This window comes from Aspergillus ruber (assembly GCF_000600275.1).
Source record: "Aspergillus ruber CBS 135680 unplaced genomic scaffold scaffold00030, whole genome shotgun sequence".
Lineage (NCBI taxonomy): Eukaryota > Fungi > Ascomycota > Eurotiomycetes > Eurotiales > Aspergillaceae > Aspergillus > Aspergillus ruber.
The window spans coordinates 112,392-133,030 of record NW_024467326.1 but is presented as its reverse complement, the minus strand read 5'-3'; the positions used below and the strand labels follow the sequence as shown (position 1 = coordinate 133,030).

At 50.4% G+C, this 20,639-nt stretch overlaps 9 protein-coding genes across 9 annotated transcripts; 3 read left to right on the top strand and 6 right to left on the bottom strand.

The window, feature by feature from the left end:
- Positions 1 to 125: 125 nt before the first annotated feature.
- Positions 126 to 1,824, bottom strand: EURHEDRAFT_463857 (putative endosome-associated ubiquitin isopeptidase (AmsH); the record flags this gene model as incomplete). Its single annotated transcript, XM_040784912.1, has 2 exons — positions 126 to 1,616; positions 1,678 to 1,824. 2 exons carry the CDS (start codon positions 1,822 to 1,824, stop codon positions 126 to 128), a joined length of 1,638 nt encoding a protein of 545 aa, XP_040635615.1.
- A 441-nt stretch (positions 1,825 to 2,265) lies between these two features.
- EURHEDRAFT_463891 (uncharacterized protein) lies at positions 2,266 to 4,151 on the top strand (the record flags this gene model as incomplete). Its single annotated transcript, XM_040784913.1, has 2 exons — positions 2,266 to 2,398; positions 2,455 to 4,151. The coding sequence occupies 2 exons, from the start codon at positions 2,266 to 2,268 to the stop codon at positions 4,149 to 4,151; spliced, it is 1,830 nt and encodes a 609-aa protein (XP_040635614.1).
- A 42-nt stretch (positions 4,152 to 4,193) lies between these two features.
- Positions 4,194 to 5,919, bottom strand: EURHEDRAFT_415921 (protein kinase domain-containing protein). The gene has a single exon (XM_040782815.1). The coding sequence runs from the start codon at positions 5,467 to 5,469 to the stop codon at positions 4,342 to 4,344; it is 1,128 nt and encodes a 375-aa protein (XP_040635613.1). The 5' UTR covers positions 5,470 to 5,919; the 3' UTR covers positions 4,194 to 4,341.
- A 618-nt stretch (positions 5,920 to 6,537) lies between these two features.
- EURHEDRAFT_463813 (SRPBCC domain-containing protein) lies at positions 6,538 to 7,074 on the bottom strand (the record flags this gene model as incomplete). Its single annotated transcript, XM_040784910.1, has 1 exon — positions 6,538 to 7,074. One exon carries the CDS (start codon positions 7,072 to 7,074, stop codon positions 6,538 to 6,540), a length of 537 nt encoding a protein of 178 aa, XP_040635612.1.
- A 163-nt stretch (positions 7,075 to 7,237) lies between these two features.
- On the bottom strand, positions 7,238 to 8,077 carry EURHEDRAFT_463691 (esterase/lipase family protein; the record flags this gene model as incomplete). The annotated part of the gene is made up of 1 exon (XM_040784898.1): positions 7,238 to 8,077. The coding sequence occupies one exon, from the start codon at positions 8,075 to 8,077 to the stop codon at positions 7,238 to 7,240; it is 840 nt and encodes a 279-aa protein (XP_040635611.1).
- A 2,154-nt stretch (positions 8,078 to 10,231) lies between these two features.
- Positions 10,232 to 11,943, bottom strand: EURHEDRAFT_463717 (putative siderochrome-iron transporter; the record flags this gene model as incomplete). Its single annotated transcript, XM_040784900.1, has 3 exons — positions 10,232 to 11,627; positions 11,678 to 11,701; positions 11,747 to 11,943. 3 exons carry the CDS (start codon positions 11,941 to 11,943, stop codon positions 10,232 to 10,234), a joined length of 1,617 nt encoding a protein of 538 aa, XP_040635610.1.
- Positions 11,944 to 12,870: 927 nt separating this feature from the next.
- Positions 12,871 to 14,796, top strand: EURHEDRAFT_415912 (uncharacterized protein). The gene has a single exon (XM_040782814.1). It carries the CDS (start codon positions 13,144 to 13,146, stop codon positions 14,374 to 14,376), a length of 1,233 nt encoding a protein of 410 aa, XP_040635609.1. The 5' UTR covers positions 12,871 to 13,143; the 3' UTR covers positions 14,377 to 14,796.
- Positions 14,797 to 15,268: 472 nt separating this feature from the next.
- On the top strand, positions 15,269 to 18,009 carry EURHEDRAFT_533304 (putative proteinase). Its single transcript, XM_040787242.1, has 5 exons — positions 15,269 to 15,907; positions 15,961 to 16,150; positions 16,202 to 17,446; positions 17,511 to 17,647; positions 17,717 to 18,009. Exons 1-5 carry the CDS (start codon positions 15,719 to 15,721, stop codon positions 17,945 to 17,947), a joined length of 1,992 nt encoding a protein of 663 aa, XP_040635608.1. The 5' UTR covers positions 15,269 to 15,718; the 3' UTR covers positions 17,948 to 18,009.
- Positions 18,010 to 18,222: 213 nt separating this feature from the next.
- On the bottom strand, positions 18,223 to 19,457 carry EURHEDRAFT_415910 (uncharacterized protein). The gene has a single exon (XM_040782813.1). It carries the CDS (start codon positions 19,196 to 19,198, stop codon positions 18,626 to 18,628), a length of 573 nt encoding a protein of 190 aa, XP_040635607.1. The 5' UTR covers positions 19,199 to 19,457; the 3' UTR covers positions 18,223 to 18,625.
- Positions 19,458 to 20,639: the final 1,182 nt, after the last annotated feature.

Sequence of the window (20,639 nt, the reverse complement as noted above, 5' to 3'; positions counted from 1 at the left end):
ATCGAAAATCGTAACTCGTCGCAAGCTAGCACAAATAGACAGCGTGGAAAAAAAAAAAATAAAAATAAAAATAAAATAAAATAAAATAAAAGAAAAACCAAATTGCAGTGGTATAGTAAAACGGATTAAATTCTCGACTCAGGCCGCAAATCAACCGTCTCAAATTCCAACCCCTTAGCCTCAAAAACATGGCCCGGCCGTAACGCATCCGTATAAATATTAGTCTCAGAGTGAGGATGGAATAGCCCCGGCTGTGTACAATTCAGCACCGTCTTGAGACCAGGCGGATCTGTCAACCGGAAAATGCCCCAGTCAGGTGTTTGGCTGGGAGCGCACACGATTGCAATGCTTTCTGGTAGCATCACTTGATATCCACAATGTGTGTGCAGGTCTCTTGAACTCATAAAGCAGGTTTGGGTTGGGTGCGTGTGGATCCAGCCTAGCACCATTAGGTCTTCGGAGTCGCAGTAGTCGAAGATGGCGGATTCGTTTATGGTTTCGCAGGTGTCGGATGTGGATGTTTGTTCGGGGACGAGGAGTCTTGAGACGAAGAGTGCGTTGGAGATTAAAGTTCCGCAGAGAATTCCGCAGGTTTCGAGGTTTCGATGAGTGTTGGAAGCAGCCAATATAAGGAATTGTGTCCGGAGATCTGGGGGAAGGAAGACAGTGCGAAGAGGTGTTCCGTTTTCAAGGTAGGCGGATGGTTTGAAGGTGAAGCTGGATGGGTCGAGGTCGGATCGAGATTTTGTATCGTCTTCTGGGCGTACTTTGTCTGGAAGAGCGGGTGGTAGTAATGACGGCGTGGGTTCTGATGGCGAGATCTTGTTTGGGCGTGGTGGAGGGCTGTCCATGAGTGCTGGGCCATAATTCTCGATATACTTCGGAGGTAGCGCAGGAGGATCCACCCGAGTTTGCGGCTTAACTGGCACGACTGGTGGAGAGGTGACGGTACCCAGTGGTTGTTGTCGCGGAACAGTAGGATACTTATAGGAAGACACAGGAGACGGTATAGTCTGCTGTCGCGGAGTAGGCTTTGTATAGCGTTCCTTTTGTGTCTGGTCGACATTGATCCTGACCTCCTGGATCCGCGCGCTCAAGTCGTTCTTATCCGTCGTCTTCTGCCCGTCCTTCTCCAACGCACTCTCCCAATCACCCCAAAGTCCAGCACTGCGTCGAATGCGCTCCTCCTCTTCTGATACTCCTGCCTCCCGTAAAGCCTTCCTTGCTGTCGCTCGTCGGCTAATTTCCGTCCTTGCTAGTTCAACCGCGAGCCCTTTATTTTCACCCGCTTCCAACGGTGCAGCGACGCCTGCCAGAGCCGGGTCATGACGAATGGGGTCTTGGGGTGGTGAAGTCGTAATCGACGGCTGTCTCCGTGCTTTACGCTCGCGCATTGACCGGACATATCGTTCGTAGCGTTTATTGATTCGGGGCTTTAGCGTCTCTAGTTTCTCGATGCTGGCTTTAACCTCGGTCTCTGCCTCAAGTAACGCCTTTCGGTTCTTTTCTTGTTTGGATTCGGGATGTTTCGACAAATTGACGAGTACGAGTTGGGCATGTCTGAAGAGGAGGAGGTAGGCTTGTTCGTCGTTTCCTTCGCGTTCGTAGATACGGGCCTAACCAAGGCATGGTGTCAATTTCAACCATTCAACTACTATGGAGTAAATATAAACACACCTCCCTGACCAGAGTTGTTGCAGTCCTTAACCAATTCCGAAGTGAGATGTGTGGGTTGTATTCGTAGTCCTGAGCTCTGCGAGTGATCTTCTCGACACTCTGAGGTGGGGTAATCCCCAAGGAATCTGAGGATAACTGCGACGCCATCATTCGTGATTAGATCGCGATTTATATTTCGGCTGAAATAGAGGATTGTTGAGGAAATGCGTCCGGACGAGGAGCTCAAGCTCAGGCAGTCGTCAGAGGTTCGGTGCCTGGCGCGAAACCAGAGACGTCGTGGCGGGGAAGAGCCGCATCAAGGCGGCGAGACGAAAGGGGACGACAGTACGAGAGATTTGAAACGATCGGTGGATATATAGGATGCTATATGAAAAATGAAGCTGTTCTGTAAAAGTGGCTTGCTAGAATACCGTCTGTCGCAAGCCGCGGCGGTGGCGGAGCTTCAACTTTCTTCTCCCCTCTTCTCCGTCACCCTGCGCTACCATCATACCACAACGACATCCACTTGTCACTGAAACACCAACAAGCATGGACTGCCGTGTATATTCTGCTTCATAGCATTATACTTTTACTGGCGTATAAGCCAAGATGCCGACGGGCGCCAACCGATGGACGCCCATCACCCGGTTTCCTCTAACGAAGCGCATGAACGACAGGTTTCCAACCGCTGGGAGGAAGAGAACATGGGCTAAATCCGAGATTGTGAACGAGGCTCTTTGCGGTAACACGGCGCTGGAGAAAGCAAGTTAGGAAGGACGAGGTACTAACAACTCACAGATGACATTCTCAATCGCGTTTCACCCTACCTCAATCGCAAATCTCCAATCGATATCCTCGACCTATGGCCAGGTGTTGGCTTATTTTCGTCCAAGGCTAATGATCTTCTCAAACCCCGACGTCATGTTATGATTGAGCCGCTCCTTGATACCTATGGCCCGTTTCTCAAGCCCCTCGTTGCAAGTAAACCCAGTTACGACCTGATATCTCTGGACATACATTCGCACAGGGACTGGGATAGTGTGATATCCAAGCATCTCCCAGAACAGGGACCTTCGAGTGGAGATAGTTCCGGTACCATGACCAAGAACGATACGCTACTGGTCCTTGCCAGCCCACCGCCGAATACCTCGAAACGGAACCACTACACGCCATCGCGATGGTGGTCAATATTCTTGGAGATGTGCATGCGACAAGCAGGATTCCATAATTATGGGTGTGTACGGTTGCTAGCTACACTACCATCGGTAGAGGTTCAAAATATCATCCCTCGCAGCGTTGTGGAACGGAAACGGCCGGCGTTGTTGACGGAAAGTCTTGCGCTTCATGCCTTTGAACTTGCCAGTCCCATGGACTCTGGATCTTGGACAATGACCAAAGGATGGGACGTGATGACCCAGAATGCAGCAAGAGTGTCTGAGAGGACTGCAGCGAACAAGATCCAGATACCGCCAGGAAGGGAGCCTCGCGCCTATACTCTTGCCCCGGAAAGCCCTGAGACAGGATGGAAGCCCGCTCCATATACGCCTCGAGTCAGGACAGATAAACTTGAACAATTGATGAAACTGGTTGAAGGAGTATCGAAGACTTCTTCTGACAGGACTGCCAAGCAAAAACGCTCAAGGGCGCTTATCCAATTAAACCAGGACAACCGCCATGCGTACATCCGCGCGCAACTAAAGGAAAAGAGAATTCAAATCGACCAACTGACCAAGTCGCTTTCGCAGGCGGCCGCAAACCCTAAGACAACATCGGAATCATTGAAGCAGTATACGGACCAGATTGCGGCCCTTTCGTCCAAGATCGAGGAGGTAGCATCTGAAAACCATTACGATACGTTCACCCACTTGTCAGGACTCGTTGACGACCACCGCGCGTCTCTTCACACGGGTAATTTCGACGATGCACTTCTTCACTGGGATAGACGGCCATTCGAGCCGCTCCATATCGACCCGGAGGAACTGTTCCCGCAAGAACTCGATCGCACGGTGCTCTATTTCGAGCCAGATGCGAATTCCCCAGCCATGCAAATCGTGAAACAAGTCGACACGTCGAAACGATCCAACTTCTTTCAGCTCTTCGAATTCCTCACTCTCGCCTTTAATACTCGCGGCAGCATGCCCGTCTCGGAGCTCTTGACCCTGATGTTCCCCACCAGACCTCTCCACGACCTCATCCGCGTTATTCCCAGCTTAGCCACATACGCGGGAAAGAAGCCCAAGCCAGATTTCGACAGTATACCCAAGCCTCTCCCGTCTGAGGTTGATCCCTCGACCACTTACCAGGAGAACATCGACTACGATCTTAGCGAGGTGCGACTACGCAGCTTACCCGTTCTCACGATGTGGGAACTCACACTGGAGTATATGAACACGGCAGCAGATAAGTCGCCGGTGCATTTGAACCGGCTGCTGGGAGGGTCGCTAACATCGTTCCGGACGGGCGATTATAGGGCCTCGTACAAGAGGCTTAACTAGTATACCCACTTCGTGTTATGTTTCATGAGTTCAAAAAAAAAAAAAAAAAAAAAAAAGAAAAGAAAAGAAACAGTAATGAAATGATTAAAATAGTATGATAATTATACACAAGAAGGACATATAACCTCGTAGGTAAATCTAGGGTATCAAAAGCAATATATCATCTAACCGAACACAGCAACCCCATCTATTAGGTGCTCATAACCAGTTCAACCCACTCCCCAGCCCCAATTCTCTCCGCAGGCTCCTTAACTACAGCCCCGCTAACAACTCTCTCTACAACACCCCCTCTAGCAACCCTTGTCCCATTCCCACCTGATCTCGCAAACTCCACAACCCGATGCCCTTCACGGGCCATCGCAAGTCTCTGCATATGACTCGCCCCAGGATACAGCAGCAAATCCCCCGTCGCAGCAGCAAGAAGCGTCACCGCTAATGAGAACACATCAGAGGCAGTTGTCGGCGTTGCGCCAGTAGGCGACTTCAACGCAGCCGGAGAAAGCAATTCCGGCGCTGCAAAGGGCGGCGTTAATGCTGACCCCGGCGCTGGCGAGGATGTCGTAGAGGAAGTGTCATGCGCTGACGAAAAGTCCGCGTAGAGGGGTTCATAGCCGAACCCCTCATCATCGTCAACAGCAGATACCCGCCGCAGTAAAACGTTATGCGGCTTAATATCCCCATGCACAACACCGGCCGTGTTATGCATCCAGTCTAGCCCAGAGATAAGTCTCTGTGTCAGACTACCCCATCGCTGTTTACCCAGCACAGGCTCAAACATGTTCGCCGTGCTGCGCCGTTCCTGCGCCTTAACCGCTTCTTCTGTTATATAACTCGATAACGCCAGCGGCACAGCACCCATAACCAACGCATGAGATCTAGGTAGATACCCCAGAAACGAAACAATATACTGCTCCGCCCCCGGTGTCAGACTCAACCGCGTAAGCACCCTCGCCTCGCACTCTAAGACTGCATGCGCATCTTTCCTGATGGGCGATTTCACAGCGACGATGCGGTTTTTCGAGGCTGGCGAGGCCGGTGGCGTTATCAGCGCAGGATCAGAGTGTGAGTCCGTGGTGGATGGCGCGGGGAGGGAGGAGGCTTTGTAGACGACGCTCCAGACGCCGTGGCCGAATTGGATGGGGGTGGAGGAGTCGGGGTGGTGGTGGTAGTCGAGGGAGTCTGTGTAGAGGAGGGTGTCTGCCGCGTCTTGGGCGGGGTTTGAGTCTCGTTTTAAGGGCGTGCTGGGGGTTACCGGGGGGGTTGTTGTTGCGACAGGTTGGGCGTCCGTTTGGACAGAGAGGTGGTGGTGGTGGCGCATTGTATTATTGTTTTGAATAGCTCGATATAGGGATATACGAATGTGAATGTGAATGCGTGAAGAATTGTAAGCTCGATCAAAAAGCGAGCAACTGAGAAGGCGAAGCGTAGAGATAAAGGACCGTCGCAAGGCGCATAATCAAGCAAGTGGCAAGGCAGAACAGGTTTGAACCGTGGATGTACCAAGGATGACGACTCGATTGTAAAGGAGAAAGAACTGAAAGAACTGAAAGAACGAGGAATGGGGGATATAAGATGCAGAAAAAAGAACGAGTGAAAAAGAAATGAAAATGAAAATTTGAGGAAGATCGCAGGAAATGAGGCGTCCCACATGGTTGTGGCAGTATCCCACATAATGTTGAGATTACTACATTGTGCATTGCTCCTACATACTACTACACTATCTTATCTCCTGCTTCTATCTTCTGAACTTTCCACAATAACGCTTCTCATGGTGTATTTGATCTATTATTCTATATTGTACGGAGCATGTCGTACTGTTCTATACAAAATGTGACACTTTAACTTACTTCGGATATGCCAGTGCATGCATCACGGACACTATGCTATCCCCGGCCTAGTGTTATTCAAGCACACCAATGATAGTCACTGCAAACGCGTCCTGTCAACCCGACGGGTTTCCTATTCGGGCCGTTTGCTTATCTTTTCGTCTCATTCCGGTAGGTTGGGGTGAGGCAAATTCTGAATCCTTCGATAGCTGCCAAACGTTACTACCCCTCCGCACTTGCTCTTTACATAGTATGAATGCGTCTACTCTGCATTATTTTGTACAGACAGTTCGTGGCCCACGTGGGTCTGCCAGGCTCTCGGATAGGTCCACCTTCCGTTTACAGAACACAGCGATTCCCCGATTAGGCGTGAAGCACACCGGATACTGCTTGTGTATTGGCGCTGCGACGCTGCAATCACACTACATGGCTCGTTTGGAACCAGGCCGGATTAGTCTGAGTATGTACGGAGTATGCATGTCTCAATTCAACAGCCCGAGCACGAACCATGAACCCTGCCCGCACTGCACCTGTACCAATCCTGTATTACCTACACAGCACTAACTACTAGCGACATACTCCCTCAACTCCTCCACCCACCTCTCAAACGCCTCCTGAATCACCCTCCCATACATCCACCGCACCGCATACGCCGCATACCCAGCCTGCACCTCCCAATTCCTGACTCCACTCCCACCCTCGACCGGCACGACTTCATGCACGCGTTCCGCCCGCAGCAAGAAGCGCGGCAGTGTCCCCGACGCAGTGTAATCAGCCGCCCATGCAATGCGACCAGTTTTACCCCCCTCCGGTGGCTCGAACTGCGTGACGACCAGGTAGGTGTCTGTTTCGGCGGGTGAATTGGCATCCATGTGCACGTGGAAGGTCATTTGCGTGCCAAGTTGCAGGATCGCGGAGTCATTCTGGTCTGGTTGATGGCGGATGGTTACTCGGGGGCAGAAGGTGTTCCAAGACGGCCAAGTGGAGGTGTTGATCAGGGCTTGCCAGGTTTTTTCGGCGGGGGCGGCGGTGGTGGTTGTGCTGTGGGCGTAGTAGATGGCGTCGCTGCCATTGAGGCCGGGGGTCGATTGTGCCATGGCTGTGATGATGTCGGTATTGATTTTGGCGGAGAGCGGTTCGTCACTCCGACGGTCACGGGATCGCAAGGGGAAACCGCAATATACAAGACTAAGTCCATGGAAATGCTATTATGTTATTGACAATTATTATTACAGGTACAATGCTCGCTCGCGTCGCCCGCTATTTCAACGGCGATCCAACAACGCAAATAAAATCCCTCTCCGGCGTATCATCCAACGCATTCTTCACCAAATTCCACACATTCGGATCATACGCCTCGCCAATATGCCCAACAACATCAAACCGACACTTATCCTGCACCCACACATTGCTCACGCCCTCCTCATGCACAAACGACGTCTCCACCGGCGTAACCAACTCATCGTGCTTCGACGCAATCACCGTCAACGAATTCCCCTCCTGCACAATCGGCTCCCCATCGTTCAACTTCTTAATTGCCTCCCCACCCGTGACCAACTCCGAACACGCCTGGCACCCAACCGTATCCAACGCCTTGTCCACAACACTCTTGGTGTTATTCCCCAAATCTATCGCAAGCTGATACAACCCCGCGAAATTCGTGCCGCGAGTCGGCGGCGCAATCGCAACCAGCTTGTCAATCAACGGCACAACCTCGGAATGAAACTTTGGCACGTAAAGCGTCTGCAGCGCGCCCTCCGAATGGCCCACAACATCCACTTTATCCGCGCCGGTCTTCTCGGCGACTTCTTGGATGTATTTTGCGATTTCGCTCGCGGACTCGGCGATCGGTTTCAATCCGCCCAGGAACGGGAAGCCATCGTAGGCGCCGTATGTCCGCGCGAATGTACAGTAGTCTTTCGCTTGTAGCCAGTATTGCAGCACGTTGATGTCTTCGTAACCCGTCGCTCCAAGACCATGCAGGAGGATCACGGGGTTCGGGTGGGAGTCACTTTTGCAGGAGAAGTCGTTGATCAGGCTAGCTGTTGCTGTGGAGCAGGCTGTCAGGGCCGCGACGAGGGTAGTGCGGAGGGAGGGCATCTCGACGGTAACCCTTGCAGGAACTCAAATTCAATAGAACAAAAACGAAATTCCCGTAAAACAAATAGACCGAAATATTCGCAAGGAAAATAAACTTCTCGAGAAAAGGGAACGCCAGTTTATAAACCGCGAAAAAGCAAAACGAGACTATTGACTATTGCGAGTCGCGGTGGATCTGTAGACGGCCGAATTAATCACGATCGTCGGGGACTATTGATGCGAACTGGCGCGAACTGGTGGTTAATCGATCGTGGCTGGCTGAGCTGTGGATCTACTTTATGACAGTCAATGCTTACAGGTAAAGAGTACTAGAGGGGTGGGTTTGGATGTTGGGATTGTGCTGAGTGGATGCTTGTGCCTGAGTACGGGCAAGTACCCCCAAGGGTATACAGCCGAGTAAACATCCGTGCCCATACATTAACCATGATCCAGTCAATACATAGTTGAGATCTGAGCCACTATCACCTACCTGCATTACATTATACAACATGAAAGAACCAAAGCCAAAGGGAAAAAGAAAAAACCAGCCACTTGCACCGGAGTCCAGCATCCGAGGCTCAGTCTGAACGAACAAACTAGTCGGCTTAGTTTCATCTGGGATCTACAAATTGCATAGGAACTCGCACGCATGATTTCTTTTCCTGCTATTGGTTTTGGGCTGTACGGTGTATTCTGTACAAGTGCTTTGTACCAAATATAAGTACTTTGAGATATTACTCCTCAATGCCAGAACGGCGGTACATGGACTTGTATCTTGACTGGGATTGTTATTCAATGACGGACAGTAGACTGTTGTCAATGTACTTTTCTCTACTATTTCCCATTTGTGAAGTTAGAATTATGCCTAGCGAGGCTATCTAACTCTAGTTATCAACATACAGTGACGGTGTAGATGAGTCAACACTTCAGCAATGCATCCGACACATCAACATCTTCCACCATTGAACTAGACTCCTTACGGAACAAACTAATGATTGCCATACTTTGTACAAGTCTGTACATCAAGGAAAATAACGATGCACCTGATATTCTCCGACAAGGTATATAACCCCCTTAGCCAGTAACTCTTGCTCTCAACATCATCCACAAACACTCAAGATCTTAGCCAAGCCTCACTCACTACCCAACAACAAAACATACCATCAAAATGCTCCCTAAACGCCTCCTCGCAATCCTCCTCACCTCCCTCACCTCTCTGGCTTCTGCATCCTCCAACGCTGCCCTCACAAACTCCATCTCCGAACTCTCCTCCATCAAATCCCACCTCTCTCTCCTGACCGAGTCCCTGGACTCCTATAACGGCGGTGTCTGGGGCCTGCTCACGCTTGCCAGTCGCGTGAACAACGCGCAAAGTGCGATTCGGAGTGCGCGCTTGAACCTCGATCAATTGCCTGTTCTTAGTGGCGATGACTTCGAGGGCTGGGCGGGGAGTTATGAGGAGTTGCATCCAGTTATAGTGAAGGCGTTGAGTTCGACGCATGGGAAGGTTTGTCCCCATTTCTCTCTCCCTCTTAACTGTTAAATGTAGGTTTGGGTGGTGGGCTAATATGTGCAGTCCGATCACTTCCACAAAATGGGCATCAAGCCCGTTGTCGTGGCGCTGATACAGGGTCTTAATGACGAGAGGAATGAGTATAAGAAGACGGTGGAGGAGAAGATGTCGAGTGAGAATATCACGGCGATGGTGGCACACAATGACGAGGTGGATAAGAAGATGAAGTTTGTGTTTGGGTCTTTGGGGTCGGTTTAGGCTAGCTAGGATTGCACCGGGTTGGGTTGGTGGAATTGCTAATGATTTCGGATTGAACTGGGAAGTCATGATATTATCATTATAAGTATAATTTGATTATATTTGATTGTATGTTTGAATAGAGTGATGGTATCATCCTTTGGATTTTTCGTTTTCGTTTTTGTTTTCATTTTCTGTTTCTGTAGCTGTGATGTTTATTGACCAGTCTTGGACGAGGTTATGGCCGTCGCTGACGGGTCAGTGAAATTCATGTATAGAGAAGAGAAATGCACATACCCAAGTCTATTATTCGGGACGAACAATGCGAGTATGACCACCGGCACCGCAATCCCAAGTGCAGCGATTGTCATATACCTACCCAGTCAGCGCATGTATTCCTTCCTGGACTATCAGAAACAGGAGACCTACCCCATAACATCCGAATAAGCCCCATTCACAGCTCCTCTTTCCGACGATCCCCACGCTGGTAAAACCCCCGTAATCGAATTATACAATTCATCCAGTTTGTCATCGCTAACTCCCGACCCAAGTCGCTCTCGTAGCCGGTTCTTTAACGTATCCGTATAAATCCCCCCAGCAATAGCAGACCCAATCCCATTCCCCAAAAACGCACTCAACATAAGCAACGACGTAACCTGCGCAAGCTTCTTATGCGGGACAACAATCTGCGAAGCAACAATAACAATTGTTTCAATGATTCCGCTCCCCAATCCCTGCACGAGTTGTACGATGAAGAGCTCCACAACGGAACTGTTGTTCGTGCGCAGCCGGATCATCACCCCGTAGCCTATTAGCCGGATTATAGCGCCGGCGACGAGGATCCATTTATACGTGCAGAAACGGTAAATGACAAGCCCGATTATCATGCCAGTGAGCGCTTGCATGACGCCATTCGTGTAGGTTAGGAACTGGGCGTCGCGCGCAGAGAAGCCCCTTGACACTGTTGACCAGGCGTATAGGTATGTGTGGGTAACCCCGAAGCCGACATTATCGATACATGTTAGGCAGACGGATGTTATAATGGCGAGGACGCGGAAGTACCGCACGGGTACGACGGGGTGTTTTGTGATGTAGCGTTCGTACGGATACAGAGCTATAAGGCAAACTACGCCTAGGGCGATAAGGGCGTCTACCCAGGGTGTTTTCCAGCGACTTGTTGTAGTAGATGCGATGGTGATCGGGATAAGCAGGAGGGCGAAGCCGCCGCTGAGGAGGAGTGTGCCGCCAAGATCAATGCGGGAGCAGAATTGGTACAGGGTGAGACGGTCCTTGAGGATGAGGCCTGTTTGCTTTGCGCGAGATTGGAACACCGCGAGTGTGATTATGATGAGGCTAGCGCAGAAGGGCATGAGAATGGCGAACATGCCGATTCCCCAGCGCCAGCCGATACCGTTGACGACGCTGTCGACTATGAACGCGGATACCCATGGTATGACGAGGAAGGGGAGGTAGAGGATGTTGTAGGCGAAGCCTCGCCATCTCATCGAGGACAGATCTGAGATTAGTACTGCGTTAAGGACGGTTATACCTGACTGTCCGACGGCGTAGAGGATAACGCCTCCAGCATACGTGCTAAAGTCCTTGGAGGCTGCGCAGAGGATGTACGACACGACATAGCAGCAGACGGTGAAGAGGTATGCTTCTGCGCGGCCTAGGACGTCTGACAATTTGGCGATGGGTGGTTTGAAGACTGCGCCGATGATACTGGTTGCGGTGTTTAGGGAGGCGAGAACGGAGAGTTGGTTGAAGGCTGAGGTTGCGTAGTTGCGGTATGTGCCTACTGTTGCGTTGTCGAGTTCGCTGCTTTATTAGATGTGGTTGCGTGGAGGTGGCGATGGTGGTGGACTTACAAGATGGTCATGATCAGGCCGAGTCTGGACATGTTAGCTCTGCTCTAAAGCGATGTATGCTATACGTACCCGGCATATACGAAATACTTCCCCCTCCATGTGCGCATGGACTCCGTGGCTCTAATTTTGGAGAATGCGACTGCATCGTAGTCTGTGGATTGCGATTCGACCAAGTCGACCTGGGGATCTTTGGTTTCTGAGACATCTGGATTGGTGGATTGCCTATCCCCGAGCCAAGAGCATAGCTTTTTCCAGAATGCTGGCATATTCAAAACGGTGCTAGACTACGGTATCCAACAACCGTATGTCCAACCTTATAAACACTCTATGTAGATATCTGCTCGAGCGATCATAGGTCGGCCAGATAGCGACCGGATGAAAGTGAGCCTATCGAGATATACAGATTCAGGATTCGCAACCTGACAAGGCAGTCAGCTGGATGAAATCATAGGATCAAATTGGAGGACATTATCAAACCGTACTTTTAGTTATCATGAAATGCACCTACAGGAAGAGGAATCACGGAATGGCTACATTATGGCCAAAAGGGCCAGGATACTGATATAAGCAACACTTCCCCCATCTGGCAGCAAGCAAGCTGCTACTATGCTATTCATCCATAATGCAAAACCTATCCCATTATCTCCTCCAATCACATCCCATATCATTCTATATCATGCGCAAGACCGCCCATTGCGGCAAGGAGGAGTGCACGGTGTTGGAGGATCGCTGGATCCGACCTGATAGTTTCTGGGTCACTGAGATCACACGAATTCTGCCGAAGATAATAGAGCCGTTGATCATCCGTGCCCGTGCCATGGTGACAAACCGAGTGTTGATGCTGGAGGAATAAGCGAAAGACCAACACTCAACGAGAATACTTGTACAATAATCAATGCATCAACGCATCAACGTATCAATACATCAATACATCAACACATCATGTGGCGCTACCACGGCCCGCACTCGATTTCATTTATCCCGCATGAGACCATAATGTGCCAATAATGGACCGGGTGCCACTTGGCCCGGCAGTATGCAATGTCAATCATGGCTGGGCTGCTCGACTGACAGGGTACGCGTTGCTATTCCGCAGATGTTGGAGTGTTCGGTTGTATCTTCAGCTGTTGAGGGGGGGGTTTCCATCTGCTAGTTTGTCTCTGTAGAACGTATTATTGAATATGCATTCCGTCGGGTCGACGAAACTTCATAGACGAGAACCTCTGTTTCTAAACAGTAACTATCGGCAACCGACTCCGCACCAAGACCTTGTCATCACGTGAGACTCATGCAACCAATCTCTTTTTGCTTTTTCTGCCATATCAAGCACGGCATAGTACAGTCCTCGACGTGACGCCGGGATACAGTGGCCAGGGGAAGGTATTTTATATATTGGTTGTATGATTTACTACTTTTTGAACGACATTTGATACTCTGCCTTTCTGCCGAACCCCTTGCACGCCGCCATGGCCTCCCAATACCCCCCTACCAATCCCAACTCCAACCCCGACAAGATGATGGATCTCGAAATCCTCCAGCTGCAGGAGGAACTGACCCGGATGCGCAAACAACGAGCTCTATTACAACTGCGCAGTGAAATTGCGAAGGAACAACAGCTGCTGGCCGAAGCACAGCAGAGCCTCGGGTTAGCTGAGCTGCCAGCAGTCCCGTCAGAGCAGCCGGTAGAAGAACAGCTGGCTGAACGGTTGGCTGAAAGGCTACCGGAACGCCCTGTGTTCAATCCGCCGCCTGGCCCAAGGCTGAGGTCGGTTCCTCCGACAAATCCTACAACCGATGACGTGGATGAATTGATCCGAGGAATCAAGCGGTCACACTCAGAGTCGAGCGATTTTAATGGTAGAAACGGGCTGGAGACTGTGCAAGAGCAGAGGCCCATGGGACAGGATAACAACGGGGAGGAAGGACAGCAGCAGCCGCCACTGGAACCTATTTCACGGCAAGGATCGAGTGGTCGCGAGAGGACACAGGATGAACTAGAGGACGTGGAAGTTCCTCCTACATTCACTGTCAAGAGACAGTATCGGGGAGCGAGTCGAAAGGAGTACAATCTTACTATTGAGTTTCTGCAGAGTCACTTTGCTCAATACGAGCACTACTATGCGTCTGATGAGCGCAAGATTGAAGAAGGCTTGCGGCATGTGGTCCCGGACATCGAGCGAGCTTGGGACCTTCATGTGGTTAACAATGACAGGGTTGAACCCACATGGTCGAATTTCTGCAAATTCCTGCTATCAAGGATCATTAATCTTGTTGATCCTACCGTCGCCCGACGGCAGTACTATGGCCGGTCCCAGCGGGAGAACCAGACCGTGCGCGAGTTCTCAAACCACCTGGGGTCATGGGAGTCAAATCTGGAAGAACTCTTGACGGAGGGGCAGCGGATCCAGAATCTGTGGGAGCGCGTGCTACCCTCGGTGCGGGAAGAGGCCATGCCTTACCAGTACCAAAGCGACAGATACCAGGATCATATTGCCCATCTGCAGTCAGTGGAAAGCCACATGCCATCGCGGGCACATATGCAGAAGAAGATAGCTGCCGCTGCCGCTGCCGCCGCCAAAAACAAGCATTACCAGAAATATGGTTACCAGCAGAATTTTTCGAGAAGCGCGCCTAAGCACCCCAGGGCTAAAAGGCCGCGGATGAACAATCCTATCAATTATCCTATGAACAATTCTTAAGAGAATTGAAACAGGATAATAAATCTGAAGGACGCTGGTTCTGAAAGACTGGAGCATGGATCTCCGGCTATCTGTCTTGCATCAGAGTACAATGTACAGTGAACTATTGAATCACTATATGCTCAGCCGGTATCTCTGTTGCGCATTGCAGTCATTCGAGTGGATAACCTTGGTTAACTGCTCAACATGCATACAATGTGAACACAAGCCAGTCGATAGCCGGTAGGTAGCCTTGGGCTATGTGTCCCTCAGATCTGAGTCAGAGCTCTTTGTGGCTGGAAACCAGCCTGGACAAATATCCATCAACTATTCTGCCTTTCGTCTTGCATTGAGCAGGGTGCTAAGTTGATACCCGAATAGCATTGCTTGAGTCAATAATACAGCTAAACATTGTCTTTGTCAGGAGAACTTAGAGCTCGCTTTATTGGTTGACTTCGTAGTGTAACCCAACAAAAAGTACCAGTGAAGCTGGTTTCGTAGACTAGACTTCTAGGGCATTGCCATCCCTCTACGGACTCCTTGCCAGTTCCAGGTCTAGTGGATAGACGTCCTGAACAGTTCTGTTTTACGGTGTGCAACTAAGATCTCCTGCGATACAAGGCAAGCTAATCGAGGTTTATCATATCCAAATCGTCAGAAAGAAATGCTTGCTGATACTGGGCCATAGTTTTAGGCCAGCGATCGTACTCGGAGTCGAGAACATCGCCACATTACCCAACACCCGACTAATCTCAGACTATGAAAGAGACGCGGGACTGTCTCGCAAATAAGCTTCGAGAGATCATATCAGCATGGGTCGGTTGCTTGGCTTCAGCCAGCCGCCAGCCATCAGCCAAAATGATGCCAGACACGGGTCTTGACCTTTCGACCAGTCAACTCACGGAATTGAGACGTCTCTTGCGTATGAGGATAACAATTTCTCGAGAGCCTCGTCCTCCTGAATCCCTCGTTTACACAGCAAAGATCCTGCGATACGGCTGAATCCCGGGGAAACGCGACCCACATGGTGAAAATCCGTTTGGCATAGATGCATACTCTGTGCATACCGACGACTATCAGCTGGACCCCGATCCCACCCAACTGAGGGTAAAAAAGAAAAAAAAAAAAGAAAAGAAAAGAAAAGAAAGGGCCGCCTATTAAACTTTTGCCGGCTTATATTCTGCTTCTGCCGTGCATGGAATGCGAAGTTGACGAATCCCCGTCGTCGTGTTTATCAGCTCCGGGTCTGTGCTGCTTGTCGTATATTACTTTTTAAATGCCCGGTATTTATTTGTCGGGTTGCTAGTGGATCGCATATCTATTGTTTGACAAACACTGATTGTGTATTTGGGTACATAGTCTCATGAAGGGGACCGGGTTGTCGTCTTTTATCCAACGCCCGCGGCGGCAAAATGTCGCTCGTTCGGCGACTATAGCGCTGCTGGGTTTGGCAGGATTGTTGTGGCTAGGGAATAATTATAATAATATAAATAATGGTCATGATGTGAACCCTTTTGATGACATTCCGGGAGCAGGGTTTAGTTGGCATCAGGTTGGTTTACTATAAAGCACATTTTGAGAAAATCAACAGACTGATGAGAGCAGATCACACCATCTTCTTCCATTGAATACCATGACTGTTTCGATGGCTTTCAGTGTGCTCGACTCGAAGTCCCAATGGACTACAACCGCGCCGATGGACAAGGCCGCCGCGTTGCCGTTGCCTTGACACGATTACCGGCCAAAGTGTCTGCCACGGATCCGCGATATGGAGGAGCGGTTCTGATCAATCCTGGTACTTCCCTCCTCTAACCTTTCGGCTAATCAATTGGCTTACACGCAGCAGGAGGCCCTGGGGGATCAGGCGTGATGCAGGTTCTAGTAGCCGGACGAGATCTACAAACAATCGTAGATGCCGAAGAAAGCCCTGACGCAACCGGAAACACACCACATACAAAATACTTTGACGTGATAGGCTTCGACCCCCGAGGCGTGAATAACACAACCCCCGGCTTTAGCTGCTTCCCCGATCTCTCTTCGCAGGTGGCCTGGGAACTGCAGATGGAAGCAGACGGGATGCTGGGTAGCTCAGAGAACTCGTTTATGCGTCACTGGCAACGAGCGCAGGCACTAAACCAAGGATGTTCATTGAATTTAGCGACACCCCCAGCCGGCGAGGATGAAGCCCTAGGAAACCATATCAACACCGTCCCCGTCGCACGGGACATGCTTGAGATCATCGAACGCCATGCAGAGTGGCGCGAGAAACAAGGACAACTACAACAAACCCTCCATGACCGAACACACGGCCACGACCCCGAACAACACATTATAACCCGTACCCGCTGGCACCGCAACGACGAAAAACTCCTCTACTGGGGCCGCTCCTACGGCACCGTCCTAGGAACAACCTTTGCAACAATGTACCCAGACCGAATATCCCGCATGGTCCTCGACGGCGTCGTCGACGTCGACAAATACTTTGCCGATATTGGCCCAAACCCAATCCGCGACGCAGACGCCATATTCGATCGCTTCGGACTATACTGCGACGAAGTCGGACCAGATTCTTGTCCACTATACACAACGGGCGGGCCAGAATCCATCAAAGAGGCCTTCCTAACCCTCGACGAGAAAGTACATAATGCCTCAATTCCAGTAATGGCATCACCATCTCACGGGCCAGAGGTAATTACCTGGACTGATATCCGCAATTTGCTCCGTGTCGCTCTGTATCAACCGATATTCGCATTCCCGCTGTTCGCGCAGTACCTGGCTCGACTGAGCAACGGCGATGGCTCGGCCATAGTTGATTTTAAGCAGGTAAATCATCGTTCCTCGTGCCCGTCTAATCAGTGTCAAATGGCTGGACCGTGGTCGACGGCGTGTCGGGATCCGGGGGAGAATGAGAGCTATGCGACTTCTGCGATTCTGTGCTCGGATGCGGAGTATATGGGTGATGTTGATGAGGATGGGTTTAGGGAGTATTGGGATGAGTTGAAAAAGGATAGTAAGATGCTAGGCGATTACTGGGCGCATATTAGGATGTCTTGTGTTGGGTGGAAGGCTAGGGCGAAGTGGAGGATACCAGGTAACCCCTTCCCCGTTACTACTCTATTGGGATAAATCCATTTAACAATGAGTGGCATAAATAGGCCCCTTCACAGCAACCACATCCAACCCACTCCTCCTTATCAGCAATACCCTCGATCCAGTAACACCGCTCCACAGCGCAGAGAAAATGTCTCGGAGCTTCTCTGGTTCTGTCGTTCTGCGACAGGATTCTGAAGGCGTATGCCTCTCCCTCTTTCCCTTCTCCCACTACCTCCTCACCCATCATAATATACTGATAATGATATAGCATACATCCGGAGCATCACCATCACTCTGTATCGCGAAGGGTGTTAGGCGATATTTTCAGGCTGGTGAGTTACCTGATGCGGATGTGGTTTGTGAGGCGGATTTGAAGCCGTTGCTTGGGCCGACGACGGCGTCGTTGATAGACAAGGAGGAGAGTATGACTGAGAGTGAGAGGGTGTTGATGCAGGCGATGATGAATGAGGTGCAGAGGGTTAGGAGGAGGCCGTTATAGGAGATAGACATAATAATTGCTGCATGCTGTGAGACTACTTGAGATATATAATGTTATACGAGTTGAATTACCTTTTTCTTGAGCACACATTTATCTGTGTTTACCTGCTGTTGTAGTGTAAATTCCTCATAACACAATAGAGTATGGAAACCCCAACATCGTACCCCATAGCCATTACGATTCATGGCTTACCATGAGCTACCAGAAGTACAGGAATGACGCATTAGCATGAGGATGTGAGGAAAATGAGAACATCGTTCCACATACCCTACATGGCCAATTGCACATCGTTATATAATTTACTAGGCATTCTACTCGCAATCGCAGAAGGCAGAAAAGGGATGGACTTTTCAAGAATATCATTTCATGACATCAATCTATCATAACACAATCGTAACGACATCAAATCGCAAAGTCAATTCACAAGCCGCAGTGCATTGCAATCTATATACGAAGCTCAAAACAAAACAAAAACACCCAATATACAAAAACGCAAAAGAATAACTCCAAACAGGTGACCAGACCCATTAGTTTATGACAGTAGTATTTGTTCAATGTTCACGGTAATCCACTTCCGACTCGATTCTTTCCAGTTGGATGAACTGGAAGTCTAAGTCAACAGATGCAGATGCAGGTGCAGTGTTGACTCATGCCTTGCCTCACGGCGGCTCGATTCATTTAGAAAAGAGGGGTGGAGATGACGGCAGAGGTCGAGCTGGCAGGGGTGCTGCTGACCGGCGAGCTGGAGGGAGTAGCAAAGCCGAACTGGCGCTTCTCAAAGAGAGCAGAGGCGCTAGGGGTAGCGCTCGACGAGGGAGTAGCGCTCGACGAAGGAACGTAGATAGAGCCGTACTGGCGCTTCTCGAAGAAAGGAGAGCTGGAAGGAGTAGCGCTCGACGAGGGAGTAGCGCTAGAAGAAGGAGTGGGGTGGAAGTTGTAGGGAGGAGGGGGAGGGAAGGCAGGGTCCTGGCGCTTGTAGACGGCAGAGCTGGTGGCGGCGGGGGTGGAAGAGGAGGGAGTGGCGACGATTTGACGCTTGTAGATAGCTGAGCTGCTGCTGGGGGTGGCCGAAGAGGAGCTGCCGAACTGGCGCTTGAAGACGACGGCAGAGCTGGTGGGAACAGCCGAAGAGGTGGGAGTAGCAGAGCTCGACAACTCAACGGGAGCGGGGGCGCCTCCGAACACCTGAGGCTGAGGGAGGGCGACAGCAGCGCCGAGGAAACCAGCGAGAGCGAAACCGGTGAGCTTCATTTTGATGTGTTTGAGGTGAATGGTGACTTTGGGATAAGATTGAAGATTGAAGATTGAGGTTTGAGGTTTGATGACAGAATATCTAGGGAAGAGGAAACAAAACTGTTGAACCGGAAGCCAAAAGGTCTTTATAACCGCCAGAACAGGGGATCAACCGGTGACGCTATGATAGGCTCAACAAAGACCAGCCACTACTGCAACTGACAACATCTCGGTGCCTGGATTGCTAGCTACCATATCAGGTAGCGATGGACCCTTTGTTGCGGGTACGGACATCCGCTGGCTGGGAGTGGGTTTAACATTTTGAGTTTGTTGACCTCTGGCGCCAAAATGCTTGTACCGGATTGGTATGAACCAACTCCGTCTAGCCTATGAAGATCGCGGACGATAGACTCTTTGATGCATCATTCTTTTTGGCGTGCCGCTGTTGCAGAGTAAAGCCAACGGAACATCACTTAGTGGTGGAACCGCTAGTCGAGACCGGGTCCTCTCAACCAAATCGGCATGCTCTATTGACTCGCTGAGCCGTGTGGGTATCGACCAAGGGTCTCGGCATTTCTGATTCGTCTTTTGGTGCTCTTGGAGGTTCGAATTGCCGCCAATGGACTCCCCATTGTTGATCGTGTGGCAGGTGTCTTTTTCTCCCGTGTGCCCTGCAGTGTGCTTTGTCATAGTGAAACCAGCCACACTGATTTTCTTTTTTTGTTTCTTTCCTGTTGACTGGCCCGTGTGGCTCATGCATCATTCCGTCATGCTGCGCCTGTTTGTTATTCATGTTTCCATTATTATCTTCTTTCAATCATACGGAGTACAGTTTCGGGTCTTAGAGCTCGTTGTGCGGTTTCCGGGAAGGGATACCGTAGTTTTCACGCAAAAGGTCGGTGCAGATCCGCCATAGGAGGGAAAGGTCCACGAGGTGATAGTCCGTATGCCGTATGCCCAGTCCCCTGTGTAGATCGACCAATAGTTTTCAGCCCTGATTTTTCTTTCCCTGCCTCTCCTTATGATTTTATCATCTGTTCCAATCTCGGACCATCCGGCCATAATCATTGCTATCACTCCATATCATGATTTCTATCCTTGCAAGGCCACCGCGGGCGGCCAGATCCCGGGAGTTCAATTTCTTCGGGAAACTGCTCATGCTGGAATAAACTTTTCGGAACACTGGGAACACGGCCGATAGAGCAGAACCAGAACAATCTGTTACAGTCCACGTCTCAGGACGTGGGGGAAAACAAAGCCGAACCTGTCCCTGTTCCTGTCCCTGAAAACCCTGAACCTCGGCGGTCAGCAAACAGCGTAGCATCCGTGGTTGCCGGCAAAAAATGACGGTGGGCCCGAAAGGAATGATCGGCTAGGCTTCTGGATTCGGAGACGGCGAGAAAAAACGAGGTTAGCTCAATCACGGCCCTCTATTCTTCTGGCCTGACCGCCACCGTTG

Coding starts and splice junctions, on each gene's coding strand:
- EURHEDRAFT_415912 (XM_040782814.1), top strand. CDS start 13,144: ATGGCCTCCCAATACCCCCCTACCAATCCCAACTCCAACCCCGACAAG.
- EURHEDRAFT_415921 (XM_040782815.1), bottom strand. CDS start 5,469: ATGCGCCACCACCACCACCTCTCTGTCCAAACGGACGCCCAACCTGTC.
- EURHEDRAFT_533304 (XM_040787242.1), top strand. CDS start 15,719: ATGAAGGGGACCGGGTTGTCGTCTTTTATCCAACGCCCGCGGCGGCAA. Junction 16,151..16,201: donor AGCGGTTCTGATCAATCCTG/GTACTTCCCTCC, acceptor TACACGCAGCAG/GAGGCCCTGGGGGATCAGGC. Junction 17,447..17,510: donor GGCGAAGTGGAGGATACCAG/GTAACCCCTTCC, acceptor TGGCATAAATAG/GCCCCTTCACAGCAACCACA.
- EURHEDRAFT_415910 (XM_040782813.1), bottom strand. CDS start 19,198: ATGAAGCTCACCGGTTTCGCTCTCGCTGGTTTCCTCGGCGCTGCTGTC.